The 26,667-nt window shown below is 45.2% G+C and overlaps 1 protein-coding gene across 1 annotated transcript in view; it reads left to right on the plus strand.

Annotated features, from left to right (window-relative positions):
- DNAJC11 (DnaJ heat shock protein family (Hsp40) member C11) overlaps positions 1 to 26,667 on the plus strand; it is a 76,365-nt gene that overhangs the window by 18,712 nt on the left and 30,986 nt on the right. The window contains exons 2-4 of the mRNA XM_045898809.3: positions 9,865 to 9,994; positions 12,017 to 12,090; positions 19,146 to 19,247. Coding sequence (XP_045754765.1) covers positions 9,865 to 9,994; positions 12,017 to 12,090; positions 19,146 to 19,247 — 306 coding nt within the window. The remainder of the gene's footprint in view (positions 1 to 9,864; positions 9,995 to 12,016; positions 12,091 to 19,145; positions 19,248 to 26,667) is intronic.

Here is a 26,667-nt window from a genome sequence, read left to right on the forward strand (position 1 = left end):
TGTTATAACCAAGAAATCATTGCCAAATCCAATGTAATGAAAGTTTTGGCCTATGTTTTCTTCTAAGAGTTTTACACTTTAGCTCTTAACATTTAGGTCTTTCATCCATTTTTAGTGACTAAACTAATAAATGAATTCAGCGAAGTTACATGATATGAAGTCAACACAAAAATCAACTGCATCAGTTTTTATATATGGCGTTAAGTAAGGGTCCTACTCATTCTTTTACATGTGACTATCCAGTTTTCCCCAATACCATTTGTTGAAAAAACTGTCCTTTCCCTATTGAGTAGTCTTGGCACCTTGTCAAAAATCTTTTGACCATATATGTGAATGGGTATTAGTGGACCCTCTCTCGTGTTCTATTGGTCCACATATCTGTCTTTATTCTGGTACCACACTGTTTTGATTACTGTAGCTCTGTAGTAAGCTTTGACATAAGGAAATATGAATCCTCCAACTTTGTTCTTTTTCAAGATTATTTGGCTCTTTGGGATCCCTTGAGATTCCATGCAAATTCTAGGGTGGATTTTTCTATTTCTGCAAACACTGTCATTGGGATTTTGATAAGGATTGAATTGAATCTTTTAGTTGTTTTGGGTAGTATTGACACTTTAATTGTCTTCCAATACATTGATGTGGAATGTCTTTCTTTTTTTTTATGTCTTCTTTAAATCTTTCAGTGGTGTGTCATAGTTCTCATTATAAAAAATCTTTTACCTCTTTGGTTAATTACTAAGGTTTTTTTTTTTTTTATGCTATTGTACAAAGAACTATTTTCCTTAATATTCTTTCCAGATGTTGATTTTTAGTGTATAGAAATGCAGCTCATTTGTGTGTGTTGACTTTGTATCCTGCAACTTTGCTGAATTCATTCATTAGTTCTAATAGGTTTTGTGGGGGGGGGGGTGGAATTGTTCGTTTTCTTCATATAAGATCATACAATCTGGTAACAGAGTTTATATTACTTTCCAATTGCATGCCATTTATTTCTTTTTCTTATCTAGTTGCTCTGGCTAGGACTTCCAATACTACGGTGAATAGAAAAGCAGACATCCTTGTGTTGGTCCTGATCTTAGAGGAAAATGTTTCAGTCTTTCACCATTGAGTATGATGTTCACTGTAGATCTGTCTTCAGTTGTAAGAGCTCTTTATGGCTTTTATTATGCTGAGGTAGTTTCCTTCTGTTCCTAGTTTATTGAATGTTTTTACCACGATAGGGTGTTGAATTTTGTCAGATGCTTTTTCTGCATCAATTGAGATGATTGTATGGGATTCTTTCTTTCGTTCTCTTAGTGTAGTGTATTATATTGATTGATTTTTGCTGAACTATCCTTGCATTCCAGGAATAAATCCCACTCAATCATGGTGTATAATAATCCTTTTAGTCTGCTAAAGTCTGTTTGCTAGTGTTCTGTTGAGAATTTTTGCATCAGTGTTCATAATGGGTATTGGTCTGTAGTTTTCTTGTACTCTTTTTCTAGCTTTGGTATGCATTTGGAAGCGTTCCCTCCTCCTTGCTGTTTTGGAAAAGTTGGAGAAGGATTGCGATTAATTCTTTAAATTTCTAGTAGAATTCACCAGTGAAGCCATTAGGTCCAGGGCTTTTTTTGCTTTGTCAGGAAGTCTTTGATTACGGGGCGCCTGGGTGGCTCAGTCATTAAGCATCTGTCTTCGGCTCAGGTCATGATCCCAGGGTCCTGGAATCAAGCCCCGCATCGGGCTCCCTGCTCAGTGGGAAGCCTGCTTCTCCCTCTCCCACTCCCCCTGCTTGTGTTCCCTGTTTTGCTGTCTCTGTCTGTCAAATAAATAAAATCTTTAAAAAAAGGCTTTGATTAGTAATTAAATCTCCTTACTAATTATAGGTCTTTTCAGATTTTGTTTATGATTTAGTCTTGATAGGTTTTGTATTTCCAGGAGTTTGTCCATTTCATCTAGGTTTTCCAGTTTGTTGATGGACAATTAATTGTTCATAGTACTTTTTTATAACCCTTTTTCTATAGAATCACTAGTAATATCCCTACTTTCATTTCTGAGTTTAGTAATTTGAATCTTTTCTCTTTTTGTCCTTAGGCAAGCTAGTTAGAGATTTGTCAATTTAGTTGAAAAAAAATTGTTTGTTTTTTTTGAGAACCAACTTTTGGTTTCATTCATTTTCTGGGTTGCTTTTTTATTGTCTATTATCTCTGCTCTGATCTGTATTATTTCCTTCTGCTAGCTAGCTTTGAGTTCAGTTTGTTCTTTTTCTAGTTCCTTAGTTATATATTGGGTCATTGTGATGAGGGAGCACAAGGCTGGCTGAAGACAAAGCATAAGCTGACACCCTGCAACCTCCTCCCACCCCCCACTCCTGGGTAGGACGTGTGTGACATTTTCCAGGAATCTCCCAGCTATCTTAATGTTAATGCCTTGCTAGAGGGAAAAAAACAACCTTAACTTGACAATGGCAAGGCCTCCAGTATCTTGTTGGTCCTCTTTAGCATATGAAAGTTCTTTTGAAATCTCCCTTTTTCCTTTAGGGCCACCGGGAGTGCCTGAGGAATGTCACCTATATCCCATGGTGGGGAGGGTTGTGGGGTGTCAGCTTCTGCTTTGTCCTCAGCTTGCTTTCTGTTCCCTCATCAGTTGATTTGTGATCTTTGCTGTTTTTTATTGTAAACATTTATAGCTATAAATTTCCCCCACACCATTGCTTTTACTGCATCCTGTAAGTTTCAGTATGTTTTATTTTTCTTTCATCTCTATTTTCTAATATCCCTCACGATCTCTTCTTAGTTATCTAAGAATGTGTCATTAAATTTCCACAAATGTGTGAATTTTCCAGTTATTTTTTTTAAGATTTTATTTATTTGAGAGAGAGAGAGAGCGTGAGCGCACAGAGGGAGATGGAGAGGGAGAAGCAGACTCCCTGCTGAGCAGGGTGCCCAATGAAGGACTCTATCCCGGGACCCTGGGATCATGACCTGAGCCAAAGGCAGCCGCTTAACCAACTGAGCCACCCAGGCGCCCCCAGTTTTCTTTCTGTTACTGATTTCTAACTCCATCCCATTGTAGTTGGAGAAGACACTTAGGACATCCATCTTTTTAAATCTATTGAGACTTAATTGATGGCTGAACATATATCTTCTTGCTATATTGAACTTTTTATTGATACCCCCTAGCCCATTACCTTACTAAAATCACTTAGTAGCTTTTTAGGTTCTTTAAGACTTCCCACATACATGACATCCCATGTGCACACATCCCAATGCATGTTCTCTTGTCATGAGTAGAATATTCTGTACATGTCTATTAGATCTAGTTGGCTTAACATGTAGTCCACGTCCTCTGTTTCCTTCCTTTTGTCTGGTTATTCTCTACGTTATTGAAGGAAAATATTGAAATTTTACTATTATTGTAGAACTGTCTATTTTTCCTTTCAATTCTGTCCATTTTTGCTTCATATATTTTGACAATCTCTTATTAGGTAACAGTTGAACCTTGTATTGATACATGTATTGTCCTTCTTTGTTTCTTGTAAAGTTTTTTCGTTTAATGTCTGTTTTGTCTGATGTTAGTAGACCCGCCCCTGTCTTTTGGTTACTGTTTACAAGGAATGTTTTCCTGTCCTCTCACTCTTTGCTTGTTGGTGTGTTTGGTTCTAAAGTAAGTCTCCTGTGGGCAGCAAACAGCTGGGTCATTTTTTTTTTTTAATTCATCCTGCCAATCTCTTTTTTTATTGGAGAATTTAATCCATTGGCATTTAAAGTAGCTGTTGATAAGGAGGGCCTTATTTCTGCCATTTTGCTGTTTCCTTTCTATGCCCTGTATCTTTTTTTTGTCCTTTAAGTTCCAAATTACGGTCTTTTGTGTTTAGCCAGTTTTTTATTTTAATTTTTTTGTTTGTTTGTTTGTTTTAATTCATGAGAGACAGAGCGAGAGAGAAAGGCAGAGGGAGAAGCAAGCTCCCAAGGAGCAGGGAGCCCGATGCGGGACTCGATCCCAGGACCCTGAGATCATGACCTGAGCCGAAGGCAGACGCTTAACCATCTGAGCCACCCAGGCGCCCTAGCCAGTTTTTTATAGTGAAACGTTTTAACTGCTTCTCGTTTCCTTTTTTTTTTTTTTTAGATTTTATTTATTTATTTGACAGAGAGACAGCGAGAGAGGAAACACCAGCAGGGGGAGTGGGAGAGGGAGAAGCACCGCTGAGCAGGGAGCCCGATGTGGGGCTCGATCCCAGGACCCTGGGATCATGACCCAAGTCGAACGCAGACGCTTAACGACTGAGCCACCCAGGCGCCCTTCATTTCCTTTCACATGTATTCTGTGATTTGTGGTTACATGTAACATCCTAACATTCTAACTGAATTTATACCAACCTAACTTCTGTAATGTAGGAAAACTCTGTTCCTATACGGCACTGTCCCACGTCTTTCAGTTATTGATGTCACAGAATTACATCTTTATACGTTGGGTGTCCAAAAGATAACCTAGAATTGTTTGGGGTTTTTTAAAGATTTATTTATTTTAGAGGTTGAGAGCGCACACACAAGTGGGAGGAGCAGAGGGAGAGGGAGAGAGAATCCCAAACATATTCCCTGCCAAGTTCAGAGCCCGACAGGGGCTCCATCCCATGACCCTGAGATCATGACCTGAGCTGAAACCAAGAGTCAGACACGCAGCCGACTGCGCCACCCAGGCACTCCATCTAGTAATTGTTTTTTGTAATGCTTTAGTTTCTTACATTATGTAGAAACAAAATGTGAAGTTACAAGCCAAAGTTACAAAGGACTAGCCTTTAGTCTAATAATTTTTTTTAACGTGTTAGTCACTTAAATTATTAAGAAAACAAAATGTGGCGTCAGTACCCGTTTTCACGGTAACACTAGCTTTTATAATTGCCCGTGGGTTTAACCTTTACTGAGACCTTTGCCTCTTAATATGGCTTTGAGTCACTGTCTAGTATCCTTTCGTTTCAACCTGCAGAGCTCCCTGGAGCATTTCCTGCTGGGCGAGTTTAGTGGTAATGAATTCCCTCAGCATTTGTTTATCTGTCTTTGTTTCTCTGAAGGTCTCCATGTGCCCCCTTCATATGATGCAAGGTAAGGGTCAAGGTTCATTTTTCTGTATATGTATGTTCCTTTCTTTCAGCATCATGTATTAAAAGGATATCTTTTCCCCATTGAACCACCTTGACATCTTTGTCAAAAACCACCTGGCTCTGTATGGGGGTCGATTTGTGGACTTGCCTTTGTGCTATTGACTTACACAGCTTTCACCAGTACCACACTGTCTCAATTCCCAGAGCCATGTAGTAAATCCTAAAACCCAGTCATGGGAGTCCGCCAGTTCTTTTTCAGCTATTTTGGCTAATAAAATAACTAGGAAAATTAAATTTATTTTTCTCCATATCCTTTGTTTTTCCACATGAATTTTAGAATTATCTTGTCAATTTCTACAGAAGAAGGCCTGCTGGGATTTTGGGTTGCATTGAATCTGTAGCTTGTTTTGGGAAAATGTGGCATCTTAATAATATTGACCCTTCTGGTCCATGAAGACGCTTTTATTCCTGTTGTTTCCAGGCTGTAGTTTCTGTCGGTACTGTGTTGGGTTGCCCGCAGACATGTCCTGCACACACTCGTTACATCCATCCCTAAGCAGTTCGTGTTTGTTGATGTACTCTACACAGTATTGTCTTTTTAAATTTCAGTTTTTAGATTGTAGAAATAAATTGATGTTTGCATATTGACCCTGTACTCCATGACCTTGCTATAACATCACTTAGTAGCTTTTTTTGTAGGGTCTTTATGATTTCCCATGTAAGTGATATCTGCAAATACAGAGTTTTACTTTTTCCTTTCTAATCTGTAAGCCTTTTGTTTCTGTGTCTTATTGCAGGGAATGTCATTTTTGTACCGTATAGCATCGAATCCAACCATTTTAACAGACCACTAAACTCTATGGTCAGGTCACAAAGGACCTTTTCACTGTGAGTTTTATGATCTATGAGGTTGAATTTATAATAGATTTACTTTACTTTACATTAAAAATAGAACCAGATGATTGAGATGATGAAACTTTTCAGACTTAAAAGCACAATACACCTGTTAATTTTATATAGGATTTTAGAAATGAGTATGCAACTGTAGGTTTCATTTTTAATGATATCACAGATTTTGAAATACCAGTATTTTTATGATAAAGAGTTTATCATTTATGAAATATCGACCCAGTGACCTTAGCTTTTGAGTTATGATGAAAGGCCCAATCTAACCTATTGAATGTAATATTTATTAAAAATGAAACTTCTCATTTCTATTACCTAATCAATAGCACATTAAGCCATTTATTAATATGATTACAGAATGTCTTGCAGATTAGATATTCTACCCTCTTGTCATCTAGTTTAATTCTAACAACCAGGAAACAGCAGCCTAAGCTAGAAGTCAGCCAAATCTGTCTAATCGTGCACTTGTAACTTTTATGAGATGCTGGAAAGAACAATTAAAATTTGCCGAGAGAAAATAATCTGTAATTGCTGTTTAGGAAGGAGCAAGCCCCTTTTACATCATTACATAGGTAAACCTACCTGGAGAAGATCTATTTTATTTAGTTAACTATTATTTGCTTAAAACAATGAGGTTTGGTACAGGGGGCATATTGGCCAAGTGTGGCAAGAAATGCATTGCATGATTGATGTTGGCAGGGAAAGAAGCCAAGGGTAGGAGAAAGAAAGAAGATTTGCGAACACGGGAATGTGGACACACATCTCTTCTATGGAGTCTCGTGTTTTTTACTGAAACAGAGTATACATCTGCAAGAGGGCACATGTCGTAAGCATACAGCTCAGTGAATTTTCACAAACAGGGACTGCTTCACAAATGAGTGTTCCTGCTACCCCGTGCCAGGGTGACGCCTTCTCTCTGATTTGTTCCGGTTTCGAGAGGTATCGAGCTTCACTTTGGGTTATGATAGCTGGAGTGATCAGATCCCTCCTGTGTGCACCGCATTTTTGAGCACTATACAGGTCTTACTTCATTTACTCCTCACAGTGACTTTGAGGAGAGAGGTACTACTTGTCCACAGTTGCAAGTTGAGAAAACAAGGAAAAGGTTTTACAAGAGCCACACTTGTAAGCTTGTGCTGTGTGTGGGGCACTCTACGAAGCCCTGTATGGTCACACACTCATTTCGTTGTCTCCCCATCCCTGAGAGTTGTCTCCTTTTGCAGGTGAGCAAGCACGCTAAGGGTCAGAAAGCTCATTTGCCCCCAAAGCCTGTGTTCTTCACCAATAAACTTGGAGGTCAGTGTGTCACCACAGAGGAAATCTTGTAGATGAGCAGATGGAGAGAAAGAGGGAAGGCAGCCAACTACCAATTGTTCGATAGTGTAATTTTCAGAGGCTGCACCAGAGAGAAGAAGGAAGAAAGACAGTAGTGCTAGAATGGGGCAGACATCTGCCTGATTTTTAGGGGCCAAGGGATGCTCAGTCAACAAGGTCTTCGACCCTCTCCAAGGAGCTGCTGATTTAAAACTGTGTGTTGTTGAGTCTCTGTCCAGACAAGCAGCGAAGGTCTGTGTCTGTTTTAAACCACAGACTGAGGGGCTCACAGATGGCTCTGTCTTTTCTGGATAACAGATCATGTGAAGTCAGAGCTGGAAAGGCTCAGAGAGGTCAGCCAGCCAGCCACCTCCTCCCCAGAAGAAGCAGCTGTGGGCCTAGAGGTGAAGACATGGTCGGGAGGGCACTGAGGGGCACTGGGCACGTGTGACTGACACATCTTACCAGTCACATGCAGTGCCTTCCTTTGGAGTTCTTAAGAATTCCTTGTTTGAAATCTCTAGGAGGGGCGCCTGGGTGGCTCAGTTGGTTAAGCGTCTGCCTTCAGTTCAGGTCAGGATCTTGGGGTCCTGAGATCGAGCCCCACATTGGGTTCCCTGCTCAAATAGGGAGTCTGCTTGTCGCTCTCCCTCTGCCCCTCCCCCCCACTTGTGCTCCCTTGCTCACTCTCAAATAAATAAATAAAATCTTTAAAAAGAAGAAAACTTCTAGTAAACGTGCACAACATTGCTGATTTTCTAGCATCTGAATAACTTAATCTCATATAAAGCATTTAAATTTTGTGCCGAAAATTATTAAAGTACAATAAAGTTTTGCCTTTTTTCCTTAGTGAAAAAAACTCATGAGTCCTGGAATTGGAAGATACTGAAAAGTTGTAGAAATTATAGAAAAATAATGGTGTAACATGTAACGTGTTCCCTTGTACCTTGATCTCTTGATTAGTCCCTGTGATGGTTCTCCCTGCAGATACATGTTCTGAGACCTCCTCCTAGAGCACTGTGAGTCCCAGCATTGTCACCTGGGACCTGGTCCCAGTCCTCTGCCCAGATGGCTGGTTTTTCAGGCCACTCTGGCATGTTGTCGGCAACCCAGAAATGGGCTTCTGTTGTCAAAATGGTGAGGGAGTTGCCTCCCAAAATAAAATGTTCTTTACTTGACCGATCATCTGGATAGAGCTGCGCGTTCAGCATCACCTCTGATGGACCAGAATGGTCCCTGAGGCTGATACAAAATCAGACCTAATACTTCCCAAAAACAGGCCCAAGGGGCTAGCCAGATAGGTAGCTCAGTGTTCCTAGGGCCTCTGAGGGAGTCTGTTCCTGAGAACTTCTCGGTGGCTGTGTGGCCCACAAAGTAGAATGTGGGTTTTGTCCTTACCCCACGTCCCTCCCTTCTGTGTGGCTAAAGCACATGTGGAGTCCATTTTATTTACTCCATATCATCTGTTCTTCGCCTGGTCCATGTTCTCCCTCAAACTGAGGACGTGTGAGGACTGGGGAGGCGCATGTGTTGGGGAGGGCTCTTTTGGTTTTGGGAGGGAGGGCTTTTGTTTCTTCTGAGGGATAGCAAAGCATTTTTGCCTGCTTTCTGCACTACCTTTTGGAATTAGAGGTTGAACCGGGGCCATGTGTTGGCTTTACAATTTTGTCTTTGATTTTTTTTTTTTTTAAAGATTTTATTTATTTATTTGAGAGAGAGAGAATGAGAGACAGAGAGCATGAGAGGGAGGAGGGTCAGAGGGAGAAGCAGACTCCCTGCCGAGCAGGGAGCCCGATGCGGGACTCGATCCAGGGACTCCAGGATCATGACCTGAGCCGAAGGCAGTCACTTAACCAACTGAGCCACCCAGGCGCCCCTTGTCTTTGATTTTTTAAGGGTAAATATTCACTGAGTTTCCTTTGTCGGAAAACTGAATAAGATCATGGCATTTGTGTCTAGTGGTGTACAGCTTTTTTCCTATCTGAACCAATTTTCTGTTAACGTACCTTGGTATATGGGGCGCCTGGGTGGCTCAGTCCTTAAGTGTCTGCCTTCAGCTCAGGTCATGCTCCCAAGGTCCTGGGATCGAGCCCCACATCAGGCTCCCCGCTCCACAGGAAGCCTGCTTCTCTCTCTCCCTCTCTCTCTTGTGTTCCCTCTCTCGCTGTCTCTCTCTCTGTCAAATAAATAAATAAAATCATTTAATAAAAAAAAAGAGTACCTTGGTATGATTTATTTCAAATAACTTAGGTTAAAAAGTAAGCAGTCTCTGACGTTTTTCGTTTCAGCTCAGAGCACAATGAACCAGTGTTAGAGACACTTCTGATAGCAGCATTTCCCAGCAAAACACAGTTGCTATTGATGTCCATAATTGATCACTTTATTAACTGTGGAAAAAAGAAGCCTTATTGAAGCAATAAAGCTTAACTTCATTATGTCCCGTGTGCAGAGAGCAGACAGGTTGGAAAGTGGCTGACAGGCTCCCATTTCAAGGCTGATTCTGATAATGATAATATTTAAGGAGCATTGATTGTTCTCTAATTGGATTTTTCTTTCTGTAGGCCTCTTCTGAAGAGCTGAAAGCTGCCTACCGGAGGCTGTGTATGCTTTACCATCCCGACAAGCACCGAGACCCAGAGCTCAAATCACAAGCAGAACGACTGTTTAACCTTGTTCACCAGGCTTATGAAGGTCAGCGGAGGGCTTGGCTTCACACAGACGCCCTGGAAACAGCTGCTCGATTTTTAAGAGACTTGATTTGTAGAGGACAGAAAGAGAGTCCTTAGAGGTGTATAAGAGAGGAGGTTAGGTTAGTGCTTTTTTACTGACAGGGTCCTTTGAAAGAGTAGTATTTTGCTTTGGAAATCAATATGTGGCCAGTAAGTGGGAAATGAGAGTGCGGGCAGAGCAGAAGACAAGGTCTGGGCTGCAGGGAGCACTCGGGCTCTAAATCGCTCGCTGGCTTTCTTCTAAAGGGAACTCTTAGAGGTAAAAGGCTGATCGCTACCTACAAGCCTTCTTTGTTCTCTTTTTTTATGAGAAGATGTACAGGAACGTTTTTTCCTCTGACCCTGACTTTTTTGGCTCCGGAGCATTCAGTTAGGAAAGGTTCTAACAAAAGGAGGAAAATGATCTTAAGAAGGCCAACAGGAAGTATAATCAAGTAATGCAGGGTTTTATGCTTACATCTCAGGTATTTCAGAAGGAAAATTTTGTGATGTATTTGTGTATGAAACGTTCAAGTCACTGATAGGTCCCCAGTTTCTGTTGCAGATGGTGGTGAAGCTCTAGCCACGTGGTGGTGGTGTTCACATTAACATCGTAAATGTCCTCAACGCCCCTGAATCAGACACTTAAAAGTCACTAAAATCTATTCTCTGTTATACTTATTTTGCCACAGTTTTAAAATAAAAATTAAAAAATAATAATTCACTCTTAGGTTACACACCAAGTAAAATAAGTTGATTAATCAGAGCCATTCGGTGATTTGCTCCTTAGACCAAAAATCAGTAATGTGTTTCTTTACAGAATAAAGACTTCTCGTTGCAGACATAAGAGCATATGCTGTATTTCACTTTATGGTTTTACCAGAAAATTAGATTTTACTGAGGAGTAACAACTTGGGCCATGGCGCATGGCGCGTGTCTGAGCTCAGTGGTGGGTCTTCAGCGGACTTAACTCCAGTCAGACCACTTCCGCGGCGGTCCTGACCAGAAGCCTGGTCCTTCTATCGTATTCTGCTGTCTGAATGGCTGCGTTAATCTTACTGCTGTCCAGATTACCCACATAGCCCATTCGTGTGGTTCTGGAGATTCGGGGAAGAGTTAACAGAAAACCCTCATGGAGCTTGTAGAAATGCTGCGGCAGGCAGAGCTGGCCCCAGTGTTCATCCTGACGGAGAGACCAAAGCAGAGCTGTCAATAAATAATTCTCTGTGAAATCCTACAGATTAGCTCGAGAAGTCTGCCTCCCACGTTTTCCAGTGGTCAGCATTTCTTTCTTCCCCGTTAGATTTGAATATGGATAGAATCATTTACATCATTTTTTTAATTAGGCCTAAAAATATATGGGAAGTCTCAAGGGAAACAAGATTCAAAGGTCTTGATCAGAAACTGGCAGAGGAGAAGGGGGACAACTGTTAGATTTCCTGACACTTATGTTCAGTTTGGACGACCTTGCAGTAGCTCCGTCCCTCACTGATGTGGCTGCCACCATAGTTGAAAAGTGTTTGTGGCTTTAAATGATTTATAAAAAAGAGGAAAGATAGGGGGAGCCTGTCTTAGGAGTTAGTGAAACTCTATAATAGAGCAAATAATAAATCACCTTTTTCTACAATCAGAGCCTATCTGAATAAGCTTTAGAAACTGGAATTAACTCTTTCAAGCCCAGGTCCATTATAGACTGCGGTGGAAACTTAATTCTGTTAAAAACAACTGTTTTTTAGTGATACTAGGGTGCAGCCTCCGCACCTCACAATTAAGAGTGGCTTGGACACAAAAAACCCAATATTTCTCATTTGTGTCCACCTTTCAGCACATCCTGGATCAGATCTGAGAGGCAGTTAGGAGGAAAGATGCAGAGGAGATGAAAAGGGCCTCTCGGCTAGATTGGGGTTGGACAGGAAAGAAGAGGTGGACTTACCTGATGATGTTGTTGCCAGGTCTGAAAGGAGAATTCCGTGCTCTCTAAACATGCATGCTTCTTAATTTGCAGTGCTCAGCGACCCCCAGACCAGGGCCATCTATGATATATATGGGAAGAGAGGACTGGAAATGGAAGGATGGGAGGTAAGAGAAACCTCGAGTCCGGTGTCCCAGAGGAGTCCTCACGCATCTACAGAACAACTGCCCTCCGATCCCACACTCTGGGATCATGTGTGTGAGAATACTGGGAGACGCTAGAATCCCTTCCTCACTGGTATTTTGGTCTCAGAGACTGAGTTCTAAGCTCGGCTATTCCTCTGCATACCTCTGTGTACTTGGGCAGGTCAGTCATCCAGCTTGTCCTCAGTTCCTGACCTGTCAGGTAAAAAGCAAAGGGTATAGACCCTGCCAGTAATTCCTAACCCCGGGGAGGGCACAGGCCGGTTGGAGGGTTGATGGAGAACCGTTTCTGCAGAGCGCAGTTCTGCCTCCACATGCATTTCCTGCCACCCGGCGCGGTTCTGTGCTCTCTCTCCGCCCCAGCTTACCAGTACCTGGGTCTGGGATGTGTTCGTGTTGGTCACGTGTTGTGCATGTGAACAAAATGGAAGCAGGGAAAAGTTGAGAACTGCTGGGTTAAATTGCCCATCATGAAATAAGCTCCCCCTGGCAGCCATGCTGTATGAAGACAATCACTAAAATTCACACGATTCTGTGCTCCTTCGCTCTGCTGCCGCCTCCATCAGAGCCTCGCGCACGTCCGCGTTACTGTCTGCAGCAGGAAGGCACGAGGATTAAGTGGGAAAACGAATATGAGAATTAGTGGGAAAACTCTTAAGTTGCAATGAGAACATGTAGGTGTTATGATTTAATTTCATTAAAGAAACTTGGTTCTGATGCCCAAGAAATGGTGGGAGGTTGTTAGCGTTAAATTGGCCATCGCTGATTTCTCTCTCATCACCGTATAAAGTACCCTTAAAGTTCTTTTGGTATTTAATCTCAAGCCTGTAAGCCTGTCTCCTCTAGTATCAGAGCCTTCTGCAGGCCTCGGATAAGGAGTACAAGAGAGGCAACATAGGTTCTAGGTCCCTTGCCACTGCTGCTTAATATTGGTAGCTTATGGGCCACCTTGTACCCGTGGCCAGGTTTTGGGTGCCCACGCAATAAATTGCAGTTGCTAACATTTAAAAATGGGAGGTTTTGCATAAACATCCAGTTGTCTGTCTTCTCTTGGAAAACTCAGAAAATCTGGTAGCAGTATCTCTGAAGTCCCCTGTGAGGAGCCTCTGCCCCGAGAGTGGGTTCTGCTGTCCCCCATCCCAGCGCTCAGCACCTCCTGTCGTCTTACAGCTGGCCTGCCCTCCGTCCGTCTTCCCACCTGGCTCCAGCAGGCATTTGATCCCTGGCCTTTGGCCCGATGGAGACAGCCGTGCTTCACGTCACACTAGTTCACTGTAGCAGAGCGTCAGGTCTAATAGCTTAGCGTTTTTCCATCCTGAAAGGAAAATAGAATCCCGTTGTATTTACCGACTTTCTCCTCACCCTTTGTACGCTTGCTCAAGCTCCCTTGTTTTTTGAAGACCTGGGTCGGTTACAGTTTCTCATGGGTGCAGTTAGGGCCGCTGAAAGGCTGGAGGCCCCCCCTTCAGAGTCTGGGTTGTTAATTCCCAGCATTAGCAGCCAACTTAATGGAGCGGCAGGGTGACATCTTCTGGCAAAATACTGCGTGGTTTCCTGTCGCCAAACCAAATTATCTCCCCATTAGAAACAAAGCAAAGCAAAACCACACACACAGTAATGATTATAAAAGTATGTAGGCAGTCACAGATGGTGAATGGATAAGCTTTTATATTCAGATATTTTAGTAAGCTACTTTATAGGGAAATCAAGTTCTCATCGATCAGAATTGGCTTTTTTTTTTTTTTTTTTTGCCCTGACACTGAGCTTTCACTGAAGATAAAAATGCCTTCAAGGAAGAGCACTTGAAGAGACCTCCCCAGATATTTACTAAGACACATATCAGTGCCTAACATACGATGGGAAAATGGAGCCCATTGTTCATGCTGTAAAGGAAGAGTCTCATGAACTCAAGAGTGTTCTGTGGGGCTCGCTTCGTCACTCCTTCAAGGAGACCCTCCCGCCCCCACTGGTTAACATGAGGATTCTCCTGCTTCAGTCAGAGCATCCTCCCCTGGGAGGAACGGAGTTCCCTTCATGCTGTTGTTACTGGTGTTCTTTGTTCAACTTCTGTAAATTGCTCACAATATCCACTGGCCACATAACTGTTAGTCTGAACATATGAGCAGTCGCTGAAGGAAGAAGGGCGCTGTCATAACCGTAGCCCCTGAGACGCCTTTAGTCCCAAGATGTCAGAGCCTGCCTGCTGTTGGTGGTGCTGGGGAGGAAATGTGAGCTTGTTCAGGCTGCACAAGGTACTGGCTCTGCTTTCAGCCATTAGTAAGTTTTCAGGTTTGTTTTGTTTTGTTCTGTTTTGTTTTGGAGAGAGAGAGAGAGAGAGAGCAAGAGCAAGCAGGGGTTTGGGGCAGAGGGAGAGAATCCCAAGCAGGCTCCACATTCAGCATGGAGCCTGATGGGGGGCTTGATCCCACAACCCTGAGATCATGACCTGAGCTGAAATCAAGAGTCAGACACTTAGGGATGCCTGGGTGGCTCAGTTGGTTAAGCGTCTGCCTTTGGCTTGGGTCATGACCCAAGGTCCTGGGATCGAGCCCCCTGTCAGGCTCCTTGCTTAGCAGGGAGCCTGCTTCTCCCACTGCCTGCGGCTCCCCCTGCTTGTGCGCACATGCTCTCTCTGTTTCTCTCCATGACAAATAAATAAAATCTTTAAAAAAGGAGGGGGGGTTGGGGCGCCTGGGTGGCTCAGTTGGTTAAGCGACTGCCTTCGGCTCAGGTCATGATCCTGGAGTCCCTGGATCGAGTCCCGCATCGGGCTCCCTGCTCGGCAGGGAGTCTGCTGCTCCCTCTGACCCTCCTCCCTCTCATGCTGTCTCTCATTCTCTCTCTCAAATAAATAAATAAATAAATCTTTAAAAAAAAAAAAAAAAAAGGAGGGGGGTCAGATGCCTAACCGACTGAGCCACCCAGGCTCCTACCCTTTCTTTTCTTTTAACCTTCAAGAGCCTTTGTCATTCTCTGGCAGGATTCCAAAGGAAGAAGATGCAGAGGTACAAGTGATCCCCACTTGTGAAACCAGTGAAACCAGCCATTTAGTTACCCAAGTTGGTTAGCGGTGTTTGTGCGATACCCACGTTGAAAATGAAATTGGCTTCAGAATGGCAAGCTTCACCTGTGAGCTGGGAATGCTTGGTGGTGTTGAAGCCGGTAACAGTGAGCGGGTGGAGTAGAGAGCTCGTTGACTCAGCACTGGCAGATGTTCGATCACATCCTTTGGCCCAGACCGCCCACGGTCTAGTTTTTGTCAGCAGCCCCTGACGTTATCCATATCTCACTCTTCCCTGTCTCCTTGACGTCAGTCTTACAGTGTCTAAGAAAGTAACCTGCATTAGGAAGAGCTGCAATATGGTCAAGATCATGAAAACAAAGACTTAGAAGTTCTCACAGACTAAGGAGACGGGATGAAGAAATGTAAGCCCCTAGACTGGATCCCAGAACATGTAAGGGATGTTAGTGGAAGAGCTGGTAAAATCCAGAAAGTCCGGGTTCAGTTCCTTGGAGTACTCTAGGGTTGGCTTTGAGATTTGGCTGCTGTCCCGTGGCTGTGTGAGGTGTTAACATCGGGGGAAGCTGGGGGGAGGGTGTACAAGAACGTCCTGTACTGTCTTTGCAATTTTCCTAAAGTTCTAAGTAATTTTCTAAAATTAGTCCAAAACCAAAGTCAAGTAGCTAGAATCAGAATTTTCAGACCAGACAATCCCTTAGGAATCCTGTAGTTTAACCCCTTATCTGTAGCAGGGATCTGAAGCTTAGAGAAGTGAAGTGATCCCCCCCCCCCTCCCCAGCCCAAGGCCGCCAGGAGGTTAGAGGCAGTGTGGGAGAGCCTACCTTCTGTCCTTCCACCACACTGCCTTGCTTTTAGGGATCCCTGCCCCCTCTTCCACGAGGCAGATCAGTCTTCTGGCTAGCACAGGGATGGACCTAGTTGGTGAATGGACGGTTAAGGTGAACGATACAGGTGTGTAGATTAAGGGGCTGCACGTGATCCGCTCTGTTATGGAAAATGTCTAGTATTTACCAGCTGGCGTGCAGTTCCAGATGCTGTGTTCCTGGGTGCTTCTATCTACGGGTGGCTGAGATGGAGGAAAGTGACTTGTAGCTGGCTCAGTCTCCCTCCCTTCTCCACCATGGTGCACTTCGTGTAAAGGGCAGAGAGGACAAAGGATGTCTGGGGCCTTGGAAGCGGGACTCTGCCCTGCCCTGCCTAGCTCTTCACTGCTCTGGAGGTGCCAACCGTCTTGACTTTGCAGTTAGCTCTGATTATGCACCAGCTGTTTGCCAAACCTATGTAAAATTGACTAGAAATGGAATGACTTCACACCTTTGGAATATTTGCCTCTTCAGCTTATCACAGAGTGTGGCAGAGAGAAAGGAATTTGCAGCTATTAATTCGGTCGGCAAAGGTCAGACAGCTCTAGAATTTCTGAAAACAAATCTTGTTCTGTTCTGGCCTCTGCGGAGCCTGACGCTTTCCAGTCTTTTAATTCCTGGAATCTTACAAATCTGTGTATTTAAAAAACATCAGGAAAGAGGCATATTCATGGAGTCTGTGTTGCTGGTTAAAGTCTGGCTCATCAAACTTGTGCTTAATCTGCATTTATCAACACCAGTGTCCTGCTGGACAGGATATTCAGTGTGAACCCTTTTTGTCCAGGTAGAGTAGCCGGATTACTCTGGGACCCGTGGGGGGGGGGGGTGCTTCCATCCAGACCCTGCCTGACCTTGGTCATGCATCACTCAGGTCACCCCTGGCAGGTTCCGTAGTCAATGGCCCGGCAAGTTAGGGTTCAGAGGTCAGGAAGAATTTCTAAAATATTTTAAATCCTTTTTTTTCTGATCTTCCTTGATATTCATGGTTAAATGGAGTAGTTGATAACTTACATCTCCCTGAAGCTCCTTTGCTTTTTTCCCCTGTGCTGAAGGGGGAAGCTGACGGGAGACAGGGATATGAGGGAAGCTGAAGCACTGAGCACCCCCACCCCTCCATCCAGGGTTAGGGATGTGGGGTGGGTGCTCACACCCTCAACTTCAGAGAACTATCGGGGTGAGCCTCTGCATCCGTTCAGTATGACCGAGGGTGATGCTGGGAGGCCACAGAGCAGTGACCTGGTGTGCCATTGAGGTCTTTGGATTTGTTCTTGGACGATTTTTGTGTTTTTACTTTAAAACTTCCTTTAAAAGAGGGCGCCTGGGTGGCTCAGATGGTTAAGCGTCTGCCTTCGGCTCAGGTCATGATCTCAGGGTCCTGGGATCAAGTCCCGCATCAGGCTCCCTGCTCCTTGGGAGTCTGCTTCTCCCTCTGCCTTTCTCTCTCGCTCTGTCTCTCATGAATAAAAAAAAAAAAAAAAAAAAAAAAACTTCCTTTAAAAGAACCACCGCCCCCTTTTTAGTAATTATTGATTATATTGGGTTATTAGAGGGGAAAATGTTTTCTTTATTTGTTTCTCTTTACTTCCTGAAAGGAGTAGTGAACAAATTTCACAGTGGTTTTTTTGGATAAGCCAGTTTTTATATTAATTTTTCTATATTGCTGAATAATAAAATCAAGGGGCACAAAACCTAGAGTATGACCCATTTACGTTAGAATATACATACACACACGTATGTATGTGTGCGCGGAGGGTGTCCAGAAGATACATAAAAACTAGATGTTAGCCTGTGAGAAGGAAGGAGGGTGGTGGAGAAGAGAGGGTGCTAGAGGCAAATTGCACTGTTTCCTTTATATCCTTCTGTACTATTTTGATTTTTTGCTGTAAGCGTGTATTTTTTTTAAACAATTTTTTAAACTTGTGATTTCCAGGATTGCTTCTTCTCACATCACCTCCCTTTTTAGCTGTTCTGTGAGCAGCCTCTCAAGGCTCCTCTGTGTTTCTTCCACTGCCTCGGGGAATGTGCTCTCTGGGCTTTCCCCCCCACCCAGCTCCTGACTTTGTCCCACCCCAATTCTCGGTGTTTCTCACAGGCTATGGCACTTTGGACCCTAGAAATCACGTGGTGCGGTTTCTTCTTTCACACATGTGGGGCCTGAGGCCCACGGTGGCCTTTCCTTGCCTCTTCGAAATCTCTACTTCATGACGAGCTAAGAAAAGCCAAGGTGGAATGCCTTATTTTCTCATCAGTTTGACATCATTGTGCAATCTCCAGTGTTCATGTGGTCTGCCCTTCAGTACCTGAGAACTGTTGATGTTAAGGTGCATCTTACATCATACATTCTCAGGGTCGTATCACAGTGTAGGCGGAAGAGTTGTAAAAAACGCCCAGGACTGATGGCCGAAGACCGTGGTCTAAGCTCAGAAGCATCTCTAGCGATGGTCCCAGCGCACTGGAGAGAGACGGCAGAGCTTTGGTGGGCACCTTTGCCCTTCGCTTTCATCTTTAAGGTTTATTGTCTGCCCTGGGACTCATTAGGAAGTTTAGACCATTAGACTTAAGGTGATGTGTTCTTGGGGAGCCTGGGTAACTCAGTTGGTTGAGTGTCCGACTCTTGATTTCAGCTCAGGTCATGATCTCAGGGTGGTGTGATTGAGCCCCACATGGGGCTCTGTGCTGGGTGTGCAGCCTCCTTAAGATCTCTCTCTCCCTCTGCCCCTCCCTGCCACTGCCCACCCCATGCCACTGCCCACCCCATGCTCGTGTGTGAGCTCGCTCGCTCTCAAAAGAAATAATTAAAAAATAAGGTGACGTGTTCTTTGTAAGATTCTTGCAGCCTCAGAGATCAGTTACTGAAACCAAGGAAGTCATGCTTCTGTCTCTCCGGAGAGCTGAGGAAAAGCATGGCCCTGGGGATGATGAGGGCAGAGCTGAGTGGGTGTGGCTATGAGCCTCGCATCACCAGGGCTTGTGTCCATGGGAGAAAACCCCGTTGGGGGTGTCACTGCCGTTCTTAAAGTCCTGGGGAAAGGAACACGAGCCCGGGCCACGCGGACACGCCACAGTTAACGATGTCATCTCTTTCCTCGCTCTCTGGGTCCTTAACTGTCTCCTCCCCCTGACTGTTCCTGCAGGTGGTGGAAAGAAGGAGAACGCCGGCGGAAATCAGGGAGGAGTTTGAGCGGCTGCAGAGGGAGAGGGAGGAGCGGAGGCTGCAGCAGCGCACCAACCCCAAGGTAAGCCAGCCCGAAGGTAATAACATACAAAATTGGTGGAACAAAATTTTGTTTATCTAAGTGGCATCTTTATGGAAAGCAGCTCTTGGTGGCTTTCAGCAAAGATGCTGCTCAGGAGCTGGAGAAAAGTGTTTTCGACCATGTGCAGGGAAGACAAAACCAATCCCATGGTTCCCCAAAGCCAAGGAGACATCCCCGACCACAGCACAGGCCGGGTCCCTGAGACCCTTCCCTGTAGTCGAGCTGCCCAAGCCCTTGATGGGTGACAGTCAGAGGACTCTGTCAGGGAGAAGGCAGGCACCTGACCACACTGAGGCAGCGAGGTTCCCTGCACCACTTAGGGCATGGGACATTTCCAAACCACCTTAACGCAGGGGCCCAGGCTTTTATCCTCTCTGGACAACAGTGCCATGAACATCAGTCACCAGGTTATTCTGGCAGCGATAAGATGAACGCCTTTAACTCGGTCAAGTCCCCAGGGGAGTTTGAGTCCTGTGACCGAGCGATGTGCCTGAGTCTGAGAGCTACTTCTCAGTCCCGCATATGGTATCTTTGTCCTTTGATTCATTAGGGAAGCACGTTGTTCTGAGTGCATGCCCCAGCCCTATGTGTCAGTCAATTTGAGGTGCCAGATGTATGAATGGCTAATCAAATGTGGCCCAGTGTTCCTGTTCAGTGTGCTTGATAAGGGGACTCAGACTCCATCAGTGTGGCCAGGATGGCCTGGCAGGCAGCCTGAAAGTCTCCTAAAGAAAAAGAACAGATGCTAGTATACAACTGGGAAGTGTGACAATATGAACTTCTGATCAAATATATTCCAGAAAGTGGATTTTTTAAAGATTCCTACAGCATTTAGAGGACCGTATATTCAGAACACTGCCATCTATTTGAAGCCTGCATTTCAAAGTATATTTATAAATGCCCACACCTCTCCCTTCTACCCAGCCTCCCTGCAACAGATGATGGCGTCAATGGTGGAGAGCGGCTTTTGGTCATAGGCAGGTGGAGAATTGAAACACCAGGCAAGCCAACTCGGGGCGGGTGACATAGTTGGGAGCGCTAAAGATCTCTGAGGCGCCCTGAACCATGCTCATGGGGTACCTTTGCGGAGCCAGTGGTCAGGGCCGCGCACTGTGAGGAGGTCTGGTTTGAAAGGCCGGCGTTGGCAGATGGAGTGAGGGTTGAGGAGATGGGGTGGGAGCCTGGCAGGAGCGAGCTTTTGCTTTGGTATCTTTGCTGTGCTGGCTGGAGTTTTGCTGCATTCAGAGCAATGAAGGGGAAAGAGAACGTCACAGTAGCCTGAGCCTCTGTGTCCTACGATAAAATTGGCCATCTGGGTGTGTGCAGTGATTGCTTACTGGGATTCTGTGGAAATGTGTCTCCGGGCCATGTTTCTGTGGAATGAGGGAGCACAGCTGTGACCATTTCACACAAGCACGCAAGTTATTGTAAAATTCCTAATACTTTGCTACTTGCATAAACTGCTTCCAAATAAATAAGACATTTTCTAACCAGAAATCCTGAGTGATAACCAGATATTGGCTGTGTAGCTTTTCGAGGAGAGGTTTTGAGCTGGATCTTTGATTCCATTTCTGAGGGTTTTGCTTTTCATGATAAGTGGAAGGGTTTGGAATGTTCTTATCCTAAGAAGACGGGGCAGTCTCCTCTTTTAAGAAAACCACAGGGGAAGGACACTGCCGATGACCATCAGGCTCAGCACTGACCTGTCCCAAGGGACTGGCAGGCTAGGTACCATTTTTGGTACTGCCATCTGAAACTTGGACGGGTATTTCTCTCCGTTGTTACCAGCAAGAGTTTGTTGGGTGGGGATTTTCCAGTAGGATGTATGTACCAAGAACAGGCAAAGAGGTCAGGTGGGAAAAATCTTTGATTGGAAATACTGACTCTGACACAGTGATGCGGGACCCAGAGCAAAGCACATGACCTATGTTTAGTTTTCTTGTCTGTAAAATTAGGCCGTCCGGGGGTGCCTGGGTGGCTCAGTCTGTTGGTTTTGGCTCAGGTTGTGATCCTCAGGGTCATGGGATCAGGCCCTGTGTAGGGCTCTGTACTCGGTGCAGAGTCTGCTTGTCCCTTTCCCTCCTCCTCTGCCCCTCCCCTCACTCGCTCACTCTCTCTTTCTTTTTTTTTTCTCTCTCTCTCAAATAAATAAATAAATAAAATCTTTTTTCTTTTTTTCTTTTTTTTTTTTTTTTTAATGAAGCCATCTGACCTTCCTACCATACCAAGTTGGGATATGATTTTAAAAAATAGGAAATAGGTGTTAATTTAGTAGAGACAGACTAACCTGCTGAATAAATGCATAGTGGTACTTGTTTGGTACTAGTGAAGTTAAGAATTCAGTTTCATTTTCGTGTCTCCTCCAGCACTGCATGGGAAGCACTTGGTTTGGTCAGGCAGTTCTGGGCCCGTGGTGGGTGGGTTTGGATGGGGTCTGGCGATTGGGATTTCAAAATGGCCCCTTCGCCTGTGGCCTTGGCCCGGTGGTGTTTCAGCGTGCCCAGCTACCTGTGAGTCTTGGTTTATGTGAAATGAGCCTGGGAAAGCACTGTGGGGCTCAGAAATGACGAGCACGGTCCCCAGCTCCATTGTGCAAGCCAGCAGCGGAATGCATGCACAGACGCACTCACACGCACGGATGCCAGAGACGGCGTGGCAGAACTTCCACTCGGAGTCCAGAGCCCTGCACTGGGATTCAGATTGCTCCCTCCCGTTCTGGGCCCTGGGTCAGGCCACTTCTCCTGTCTTAGCTCAGTTTCCCCTTGTGTGAAATGGAAGGTTTGCCACAAAACCCACTACTTGGGGTCAAAAGACCCCGAAGTCCTGAGTTTAATCCGTCCCAGGATGTCCTGGGCCCTGGCATTGAGCAAGTCTGGGAGGGCATTTACGGCTGGGACAGATGGCGAGGCTCATGCACATCCAGAGCGCCACATGTGACAGGACTCTAGCTGGACCATCCTGGCCACCTTCCCTCCATCTTCAGGATCTCTGTTTTATTGGCTTAATTCATCTACATTTCTTGCCTTTTAAAGACTTAAGATCCCACAATTGGGTTGTTCTGTGCCACATTCACTTCATATTGATTCTTTTGATTCCTTTCTTTGTTAATGCCCATAAGCCTTCTCTCCCTCCGATGGCAGCCACTCTGGGAGTCAGGACGACAGATCTCAGGCAGCACTGTTGGACTTTATTATCGCCTTCTAATGAACTTGTTCCCATCCCGTGTGAAGCAGAGCATTAAATCAGAGACTGTTGGGGAGCCGTCCTTGTCTGCCTCTGAGGGTGTGGACTGCCTGCTTTCTGACCCTGTTACATAACAGTTCAGGGGGCTCGCTGCATTATGTCCATTCTCCTGTCGCCGTTCCGAGGGTCACATAAACTCCCTGGCAAGACCTCCTTTCTGATTTTAGAAAGGCCAGTTTATCAGCTTGATTCCTGCAGTAGCTTAAAAATAGGATCCAGCTCTATCAGGAAAAGAATTTAAATAATGTATCAAGGAAGACATATAACAGTCAAAAATTTTTAAATCCCAAAATGTTTTCATAAAGATGCAGGATTACATTACTCAATTATTTTTAAAGGGTTTTTAAAAAGCTGTGTTTTGGCGGCCATGGCTAATGATTGTAGGCATTCGAATGAGCCCGTGGCTATGACTTCAGTCTGTTCAGTGGAAATGGCTGTGATGTCATAAACCGACTCGGCTTTGCTGGCAGGAGAATCGTGCCCAAGAAAAGCTGTTTGAACCCATATGCTTGTTGTGCTCGATGGCAGGAGGGGGCGATTTACCATATGCAGAAGCAGGCAGCTACCGAAAGGGAAGAAATTGGGACGTTGTCTTAGAAGAAGGGACTGAGTCCGAGGAGGCAGAGTCTTTGCAGAAGGGCCAGCTGCAGGAGGCCCAGAGGAGGCTGTCCCCCCATCCTGTCCGTGTCGCCGCTCAGAATCAAGATGTCCCAATGAGAGACTGCTGTTTATGCGAGGGTGGGGGGTGCATCCTTGGAAACTCTGGTAAGTTTGCATTTGATCCTCCATGACCTCCGACAACACAGGTTCCAACTTTGATCTCACAGTGAATCTGCGGAGAGAGTCTCAAGAGCCACCCTGGGCTCACCAGCTATAAAACAGGCAGACTGCACATTGCCTCTTCACGCAGTTGCCTCTTTGGGGGGAATTTTCAATTAGTTATTGAGAATGCATTTGACAGAAATGTCTCACATTATCCTTATGGCCAGACAAAATATAAACATGAAAATAATTCAGAACGGAACATTCCTGGCTGAATGAACAACTGATTCTACTCAAAGAGGGTTGATTAATGCATCATCTCCAGCCTGGTGAGAAGCTTCTCATCGTGGGAGAAAGGCTGTCACTTGGCATGCTCGGAATTTCTATGAATGATGTCAGTGAAGATGTGTCTGTCATAGTCTCAGGTGACCCAAGGCCAGAGGACAAAACCATGATTCTAAAAGATCTAGTGAACTAGAATGGAAAGGTGAAATGTGCTAGCTCAGAGAAGGGGAGCCGGAGGGAAATGGTAGTCTTTCACTGACGGGGCTTAATATCAACAACAGTTTAGAATATTTGTGGGTTGGGGGTGGGTAAGGTAAAGATGATTCATATATTCACAAGGCAGTTTAAATTGGGTGCCTATAAGGAGTCAGGTCCTGTTCCAGATGTGGGCATGCAGCAGAGGATAACAGACAAGACCCTGCCCTCGTGGATTCTAGATGAGAGAGACAGGTAATACGCAGTAAATACAATACATAAATTATATAGTATGTCAGAAGGTGGTAATGCTATAGCAGGAAGATAGGTCAAGGTGTAAGGGGGGGAGGACTGCAATTTTAAATAGGGTACCCAGGCCTTGTTGAGGAAGTGACATTGGAACAAAGGTGAGGAGAAAAGAGTACCGTGTGGAGATCGGGGAAGAGCCTTCTGGATGGAGGGAGCAGCCAGTTCAAAGGGATGTGGTGGGTCTGGTATGTTTGAGGAATAACAGAGAGGCCAGTGTGTCTGGAGCAGTGGTGGAGGGACTTAGTAGGAGCTGAGCTCAGAGAGGCACATCTTGCCCTCCCCTGTGGAGAAGCAGCAACTGGTCTTAATTTGTGACAGTTTGAGAGAACAGAACCAACAGCACGAAGACGATTTTGGCTTGGTGTAAGGAGCAGTGAACAAGGCGGGCTGCTGGGGACTAAAGGAAACCGCACTTTTATCCACCATCTCATCCTGAACACAGAGCAACAAGGACCTACATCTTCCAGAGTGGTGGGGGGTGGGGGGAGTTATATAATTAAGATAAAAATAAGTTTTCCCGGCTGTTCACAGAGTCGGTGTGGGAGTGGATTCCAGGCCGGCAGGTGGTGCTCCCATCCGGGCTGGGTGGAGTCCCTTTAATGACCTCTGGGGGGGTGGGGGTGTGTCTCCCGCTCCAGGCCCTGCCCGTGAGTAATGTAGTCATTTGATTACGTTGGCTCTTCCTGAGGAGGAAACTTTTGACACTTACGGGCACAAGAAGGCTACTGATTTTGAAATATGCATATAAGACCTTTCTGAGATTTTAATCATTTTTAAAGATTTTTATTTATTAGAGAGCATGGGTGGGGGGAGAGGCAGAGGGAGAAGCAGACTCCCCGCTGACCAGGGAGCCCAGTGTGGGGACTCCATCCCAGGACCCTGAGATCATGACCTGAGCCAAAGGTAGACGCTTCACTGACTGAGCCCCCCACCAGGCACCCCGAGATTTTAATCTTTTTTAAGGAGACTCTAGTTTTGTTGAAGTCTGAGGTGTGGGGAAATTTTTTTGTTTTTTTGTGGTCCAAGTAATAATGCATAAGTAGTTTAGAAAGTTGGTTACTCGACGTACTACAAAAACAAGCAGTTTCCCCTCCCCCACCCGACTTTCCAGGCCTTGCTCCTGCCCCCCGCCCCGGAGGTGCCACTCCAGGCTCTCTGAGCTCTTGCTTCGGACACCTCTCTGTATTCCTGAGTTGCGTGTTTACATTGTTCTCTGTTTTTTTCAGTTTTAGCAATTAGTATTGACCTTCTGCCAGTAAAGATAAGGATGCCATTCGCACATGTCTGTCAGTCCACCCAGTGTGGTTATAATCCCCTTTCAGGTGAAGTGAAAAAATGCTCAGCTGAGCTAGCTGGTATACCACGACCACCTGACTGACCGTCTTCCTTCCTTCCTTCCTTTTTTTCTTTCTTTTTAAGGTTTATTTATTTATTTTAGAAAGGGGGGAGGGGCAGAGGGAGAGAGAGAATCCCAAGCAGACACCCCGCTGAGCAGGGAGCCGGACAAGAAGCTTGATCCCAGGACCCTGAGATCATGACCTGAACCGAAATCAAGAGCCAGCCGCTTAACCGGCTGAGCCACCAGGCGCCCCCACCTGACCTTTCTTTAAAACCGTTTTTTCCTTCACGGTGTTAGTAATTCTCCTTTGGTTTCTTTGGTGAGCTCTCTCTAAATCTGTCATTAATTCGTTTCCGGGCTGTCAGGACTGAACGTTCCCCAGTGCCCTCAGACTCCTTAGGTATTCTGTCACTCTCACCCCATCCCGGTGGCACCCCCTAAAGCCCCGCTCCGTCCTCCCTGCTCCCACTCCAGTCTGGACCCAGCTTTCTGGCCTGCTGTACAGGGGCCCCACGACTTCCCTCGCCGGCTTCCTGGGAATGGCTTTCTGTTCACTCAGTCGACACCTTGTTCCCAAGGAGCAGCCACAGGAGACATGGCCAGGCCCGGAGACACATGGAACAGCACCTCCCTCCCCTCCTTGGGCTCCCTTGATCCCTTTCTGTGGAGAAAACCATCTTCCAGCAGCTTCCTTAAGGAAGATCCCTGGAAGCCAAATTTCTTTGTCCCTTTTTCCCCCATTTTATTGTCTTTTAAAAGAAAAAACAATAACATAAGTACTTACATGTGTACATACATACAGAGGCTTACGTGTGATGTCTAGGCCCTAACAGTAGTCACAGACATGGAGGAACCCACCGCGGGACAAGAATATTGCCCACACCTTGCATCCGCCTCCATGGCCCCCTCCTGCCCCATCCCCCTGCCAGAAGGAAACACCATCCAAAGGGAGCCATCCTTCTGTTGCCTTTGAAATTTTGTCACAAATTGGATGTATGCTTAAGTAATCCACTGTTTGATTTTTATTGTTTTTGAGCTTTTTTATAAAAATGGTACATGCTATAGGTGGTCCTCTGGGCCCTGTTTTCTACCCACACCTCCTACTCTTTCAAACGTCTGTGTGTTTCGTGAAGTCGTGACTCAGTCGTTTTCGTTGCCGTACACCACAGTTTATACCTCCTGCGAGTGGGTGTTTAGCTTCCGGGTTTCCGCAATTGTGGACGTTGCCGCTGTGAACGTTCTCGTGCTTGTGTCCTAGTGCGCGTG

This window comes from Mirounga angustirostris, unplaced genomic scaffold, assembly GCF_029215605.1.
Source record: "Mirounga angustirostris isolate CCGP_5_RB_7025 unplaced genomic scaffold, mMirAng1.0.hap1 SCAF_4, whole genome shotgun sequence".
NCBI lineage: Eukaryota > Metazoa > Chordata > Mammalia > Carnivora > Phocidae > Mirounga > Mirounga angustirostris.